The sequence below is a fragment of the Salmo salar genome, chromosome 03, assembly GCF_965601325.2.
Source record: "Salmo salar chromosome 03, fSalSal1, whole genome shotgun sequence".
NCBI classification, from domain to species: Eukaryota; Metazoa; Chordata; class Actinopteri; order Salmoniformes; family Salmonidae; genus Salmo; species Salmo salar.
In genome coordinates this window covers 58,078,206-58,085,446 of record NC_138293.1, presented here as the reverse complement: position 1 = coordinate 58,085,446, position 7,241 = coordinate 58,078,206, and the positions used below count along the sequence as shown (strand labels likewise).

Sequence of the window (7,241 nt, the reverse complement as noted above, 5' to 3'; positions counted from 1 at the left end):
GTAAAATAACAACTCAACATTTATATCCCAAATTAGCTAGCAACAGCAAGCTAGCTAAATTGGAAAATTAGCTAGCAACTGCAAGCTAGCTAGCTAAATTGCCATAAATGTTTAATGCTTTTTGACCTATCCCCAAATCAATATAATTGGTTCAGAATTTGTTTTGATATTTCAACCTGCGTGTTGTGATCGCGTTTGGGGTGGGGGGGGGGGGCAAAATCAATGTGCGCACGATGGCGCACGTGCGCTTCCAGTTTGGGCATGGTGTCGGGCACCTGCTGCAGACCCACGTTTGGAAAGTCTGTTTATTATGTTCCTTCGGATATCTTTTCTCAAATTCCGAGGTATTTAACAACCAACCCTATGGACAATCGGCAGAAAAAGTTCAAATTGAGTTTTATTCAACATTCGCAACAGACAGTGGACATTCATGTTTTTTTCCAATTCAAATGTACGTAACTATGGGCTGGATTCAATCCGTATCGCTGAAGAACCGCGGAACATTTTTAAGGTAATTTCCGATTGAGCCGACATATGCAGTGAATGCAGTCTCCGCGAACGCAGGAACATTGCCTTTACATTTCAATGGAGTGCCTGCGATACGGATTGAATCCAGCCCTAAATTGTCCAAGGGACACCATAGGAATGTTGGGGCTAGGAACTTGTAAAAAATGTTGATTTGAAAGATAGTAAATAGTAGCCAAGAGATCATGTACTGCAGAGAACAACAGCTTTATTGAAAAATGTATCACTATTAGTTTCAAACAATAAGATTAAGAAATGAAAATACTTAAAGGAAATAACTCTAAAATATATTATCCAAAAGCTTGGAGCTCTACACGTTCCCATTTCACCCCTAAATATGAATGTATGCATAAACAGTAGCACCACCATGAATCATATATCTAAATAAGACATTTAATAACCTTTTCTATAAATGTACTAATCAATGGTAGCTCGGAGTAATAGTCAATATAGAAAGGGCTGTTGTTGATTTCAGAGAACAAAATGCAAATGCCTGAAAACCCCTGGAGTCAGGCTCTACCAGATCCAAATTAAATCTACTCTAGACTAAAAAGCACGTTTAATGGAGAATCTCAATTGAAAATGCTCTTCAGTGCAGGGCAAGGCCTAATCTGTATCTGGGAAACCGAACCCTGGAGACAGGCTCTTGCTGGCTGCCTCTCCAGCCCACGTCTACAGAGTGCAGTTGGCCTCCAGTGACTTCCTGCACTTGGCGACGGTCAGGTAGGTCTCGACCTTGGGGGAAAAATAGAAGAATGGGTTATAGTTGACACATTTTAATGTGAGTGTTCTAGGTCACTAGACCTTTCTCGAGAACAGTCTTGATCAATGAACAATAATAGTAATAATATATGGGTTAAAGACCCAAAGATACTTTGCAATAGAGAGCACAAGAAACGCACTGTAGAAAATATAGGAAGGCACATGAAATAGAAGGCAACATGGTTTTGCACCTTGTGCATGTCCTTCTTGAAGCAGGCCAACAACTCATAGTTCCTCCTGACGTTGCCGTCGCCCCCCAGGTTCTGGTAGTAGTTCCCGTAGGGGGGCAGCTGCTGAGAGTCATTGTCATCCAGGCTCAGTACGCCATCCTGGCTCCCCTGTGGGAGACAGAGAGAGATGCATGGTGGGGTGGATGTGTGCATATCAATATTTGTTTATTGGGCCTTTCTGAAAGCACACATAGCAAAAGACGCATGCATAAATATCCTTGAATGGGCTGATATTCAGTCATTGAATGGGGTGTTACTGATATAGTCAATATTAGTGATGATAGATGAGGTTATTTACCCCATCACAATGTAAAGCACTGAAAGATCTACTGAGAAGAGGCAAACGTGGTCCTACACTATGCTTTCTAACTAGGAAAGCATAGAGGTATTTCACTTTCATGTCACTGTAAAACCCAATGTGCTGTCATTACTCAAAACGTTTTAGGAAACCCGTTGCACTTAATATATAGAATCTGACTGCAGTTAGTCATTACTCTAGTCACCCTGTGAAGGGTCCAGATTTGAGTTGTATCAGCTTGACATTTTTTAGTAATGCCCTCACTAAGCCACGTCCCCAATATCATTTCCCAGTGTGCCTGGCCTTTTTGAGTGAATTGTAGTTATCACCCATGACTGTATTTGTTAGTAACAGAGACATGGTTGTCATTCATTTTCAGTCCTGTGGCCTTCAAGTTAATTCCTAGGCAAATATTATCATTGTAATTCAACTCTTTATAACAATACATTACATATCTCATAAGACCGTATTTTGAGGCGTAGCTGTACCCTAATACAGTGGCCTGAAACTCATAGTTTACAGGCCACATCAGGCCTGCAAGTCGGGTTTGCAAAATTCTGGTAACTTATTCATCTTTGTGAAAATGTTGAAAAATGTATGTTATATATCTTTGTGTAGCATACGATGAATCAACCACTCAATGTTCTGTACATGCAAAACACAGATAGTTAAAAACAATTCCAAAAAATCTACCTGCAGTAGAGCATGCTGGATAAAAAGTTAATTTGTTATAACTTTAAAAAATTGTGTTGATGTCACTTCTCATTTAGTTTTGAGCCAGTACCACAAACATTTTAAGTAATAATGACTTTTCATTGACTTTGAGTTCAACTTACTAGAAGTATTTGAGTTAAAAATGCCTTGGGGTTTACAGTGCACAAAGTGTGGCACCACAAATGGTCATTGTTCTCCCTCCTTTCTTTACCTTGATGAGCAGGTTGATGCCCACTTTGAGGTCGCTGAGCTTCTCAGAGATCTGGTTGGAGTTTCTGACCATTAGGCTGTTGGAGATGGTCAGGGTCTGGCTAGGGTACTCCCAGGATTCAATCAGACGGAAAGAGATATGGAGCAGCTTCAGGACCTGTGTGTGTGTGTAGATGTAGAGAAACCACAGATTATTGGAAAATGAAGTTGCGTTGTATTGTACAGCTTGAGATTCCCTATTTACATGATTGAGTTAAAAACCTTTGGGGCTGGTTTCCTGGACAGAAAAGCACAAAACGGAGAATGTAGACGTAGAGAAACCACCGATTTAGAGAGTGATGGTTTTACTTGCAATGACTTTGATATGTGGTTGTTTTACCTACCTTAGTTGAAGGCACTGAGGTATAGCAATGTGTTAATGCCAATTTTACATGTACAGTTAAACTCTCTGTCATGGCTCGATTTTATTTCCACCATTTTTTTTTATTTGACCGCCAACCCCGGCCAAACCCTAACGACGGTGGGCCAATTGCGTGTCGCCCTATGGGACTCCCAATCACAGCCATTTGTAATACAGTCTGGAATCGAACCAGGGTCTGTAGTGACACCTCTAACACTGAGATGCAGTGCCTTAGACTGCTGCGCCACTCGACAGCCATGCATGATGCAGCCTCTGCTTGTCATTGTAAATGAGAATTTGTTCTTAATTGACTTGCCTAGTTAAATAATGGTAAAAAAATTCAAATTAAAACATTTATAAATTGGAGTTTAGATAATTGGTGGTCTGCTTTCCCAATAACTAATGACTAAGTTCTATCGATTGTTCAAATTGAGATGCCATATTATTTATTTTGTAATCATGCATCATGGAGGAATTCATATTTAAGGTGAATAGCAGAGTGGACCTGTCACAATTTGACACTTTTATATGGTTTTAAAGGGCATAACATGCATAATTGTCTCAACCAGGTTACTTACTGAACTCTTCTGAGTCTCAAGCTTGTCGATTGGGCTCACGATGGAGTCAGAGTTACAGAAGTCCAGCAGGAATATCTTGTTCAGCTGTCTGCGTTCATCAGGCAACAGGGTACCTTCCTGCACAAAATCACAAAGAAGGGAGAGAGATTTTTTTGTTGTTGCCACGAGGGTTGTGTAAAGAGGACACTGTCTACAAGAAGAAGAACAATCATTGATACACTATTTGATATGTCAAAAGAAGATTCAAAAGCTGTCTTACAAAGTCATTGAACATCTTCTGAGCCATTAGGTGGAGATGTTGCACCCGGTTGACCGCGATGTTGAAGAGCCGTTGGTTTTCCATCGCTGCCCCTTGGCTCAGAAAACAACTGACCAGTAAGACTGGCATCAGCAGAAACACTAAAAGAAAGAGAAAATAACAAATGTATAAAACGAGTAAGTCGAATTATGGTGAGATACATTAGTTAGATATTCTCAGCCATCGAACACCAATAGCCTAGCGGTTAAGAGCGTTGGGTAAGTAATTGAAAGGTTACTGGTTTCAATCCCTGAGCTGACTAGGTGAGAAATCTGTCGACGTGCCCTTGAGCAAGGCACTTAACCCTAATTGCTCCTGTAAGTCGCTCTGGATAAGAGCGTCTGCTAAACGACTCAAATGTAAATGTTATAGATCACATAGTTAGGTTGTTAAAGCAGGTGGTTCTGTGTCAATAGATTTATAACCTCATAGTAGTAGAATACTTGTTCACTTTTCTCTGCCGTGTTGGCCCCTGCCTCAGTGATTAAATGTGTAAGTTAAATTGTACTAAATGGTACACTGACTTCCCACTGAAAAAAGAAATAGACAGAAAAAGCAGGCTTACCTTGTCCCATTTTTACTCTTAATTGCCAAGGATGATTACTTAACTTGAAAGTGCGGTGGTCGGTTGAGTATGTTGCTGTTTGTTTGGGACCACTGTTTTTATAGATGGGGAACCCATGTTTTAATGTATCACCAGGAGGAAACATGAGATTTTCATCCATTTACCACCTTTCATTAATAGGACCTGTTTTTGTATGTGATTGTGGAACAATCACTATAATGCGTCAAATCAATCCTACATTTTTCCATGAGTTTGGAAGAGGGGACGTGTCCTAAAAAACAACTTACTTGATGACTGAACGAATTAGGGTCAAAACACAACACAAACCTCTGTTGTCTAGGATGTAATGAATGGACACAAGTTACACACACAACACCGGTTATTCTGCCATTCCACCTGTGGTACTGTAGATAACATGCAGTATTTGACAAATGTATTATATTGCTTCTTTATCAGCACCAATATTTTATTGTTTATTGTCAAATTGAATGTCCTATGGCATTAAAACCTCTTAAGGATCGGACCCTTTTTTTCCCAATTTTCGCCTGAAATGACATAACCAAATCTAACTGCCTGTAGCTCAGGACCTGAAGCAAGGATATGCATATTCTTGATACCATTTGAAAGGAAATACTTTGGAGTTTGTGGAAATGTGAAAGTAATGTAGGCGAATATAACACATTAGATCTGGTAGACGATAATACAAAGAAAAAAACATGCAGGTTTATATTTTTTTTTTCTTCTCATCTTTGAAATGCAAGAGAAAGGCCTGCATGTATTACTGCAGATTAGGCACAATTTTGATTTTGGCCACTAGATGGGAGCAGTGTAAGTGCAAAGTTTTAGACTGAGCCAATGAATCATTGCATTACTGTTCAAAATGTTGTATCAAGTCTGCCCAAATGTGCCTAATTGGTTTATTGTTATATTTTCAAGTACATAACTCTGCACTCTCCTCAAACAATATAATGGTATTTTTTTCACTGTAGTAGCTACTGTAAACTGGACAGTGCAGTTAAATTAAGATGAATTTAAGCTTTCTGCCCATATCAGATATGTCTATGTCCTGGGAAATTTTCTTGTTACTTACAACGTCATGCTAATCACATTAGCGCACGTTAGCTCAACTGTCCCGTGGGGGGACACCGATCACGTGGAGGATAACATTTAGTCAAAGATCTCAAAGTAGACACACAGAGAAGAACCTGTCAAGGACTCGAGACGCACATGTTAGAATATATAGTTTTATGTTTAAATTCAGACAGGGTCTTGTTACCATTACCATACACAACATAAACAGTCACTTGATCAATACCAGTCCGTGAAATACCCAATCCTTTTTCTTTTTGTGTGAGAGCCTTTGTTATACCTGACGAAGATCCTTTTGAGTAATTGAAACATTGTCAATAAGTCTAATAAAGGTATCTATTGGAGCAAGTGTGTAGGCCCTACTTGATTGATTTTGGGGTAAAAATCTATATGCCGTTTAAAAAAGTACACATCTCAGAGGATAACACATGAATGCTTTCAGCCTAGCAGCATGTGTGCTTGACTACACAATGCTACTAGCCCAAAGCCTTCACTCTGTTTGTGCCGCACCACCTTACTGGATTGTTTACGCTACACGTGTAAGGTGTCATGACACCTACAAAGGTTACCTGGTCAATAGTCATGACAGTAATGAGATCATGGTTGACGTGTGGCATACGGGGGAGTAGACCGTTCCGGTGTGAACATATTCAACCTAGGTCCATATTCAGCGTTCAGGACACGGAGACGTGCTGAATGTCAGGCTAGGCCCAGCGCTGTCCTAATCCTTTCCTGGCGAAAACAGAAATCGATCTGTTAACCCGCATCACTTTGGAAGGGCGGCAGGAAGTGCATTTACTGACCTCATTACCTTGTTGAATATGTGGTAGCTGGGCAAAAGAGCATTATAAAATGGTTAGTTCCGGCCACACTATCTGATTGGATGTAGGGATGACTTGTTTTGAGAGTACAGCAAATCAAAAATAATGTATGTACAGCATATATCGATAAAGATTTTATTCCATCAACCAACCTCTCATCTTGCCCCATTGTAGGATACGTGTTGTCTGTAGCAAAATGTCAGAAATCACTCAAAGTTCAGTCGTTGTTTATGTTTAGTCATACACTGCATCACTGTGGTTCCTAAACTTCTTTCCTTTTTACCCTTATTGACCCTTATGGAAAATCCACATGAATTTCACATGTGAAGTGTTTCAAAAACATGTTTTCATGTGATCTTATGTGAAGTTAATGTGGCAACATGTAAAGTAACGTGATAACATGAAACTGCACATGTGAGAACATGTTATCACATGTGAAGTGTTCCAAAAACACGTTATTTATTTTCCACATGTGAATTCAAGTGTTCTTTCTGTATGGGGAGTCTCACCAACTCTCTCTGTATGATCGGCTGTATGGCCTCATACCCATTTATGTTTTAGCATGTTTCAACTGATCTGGATTAGCCAATTTACAGATTAACTGAAAATTATTCTTGAACATTATTATCACGCTACAGAAGAAAGATCCTCTACATTACAGAACATTTCCTGCATGGGTATTGTGTGACACTGTTTTGACGCAATACACACATTAATGATATAAGTCTATAACACAACATGTAGGGAGGTA

At 39.6% G+C, this 7,241-nt stretch overlaps 1 protein-coding gene across 1 annotated transcript; it reads right to left on the bottom strand.

Moving 5' to 3' along the window:
• Positions 1–717: 717 nt before the first annotated feature.
• Positions 718–4,646, bottom strand: LOC100136588 (growth hormone prepeptide). The gene is given in 6 exon segments (NM_001123676.1): positions 718–1,260; positions 1,479–1,625; positions 2,741–2,896; positions 3,718–3,834; positions 3,977–4,116; positions 4,581–4,646. Coding segments are annotated over 6 exon segments (633 nt in total). The 5' UTR covers positions 4,591–4,646; the 3' UTR covers positions 718–1,197.
• Between the last annotated feature and the right edge of the window lie 2,595 nt (positions 4,647–7,241).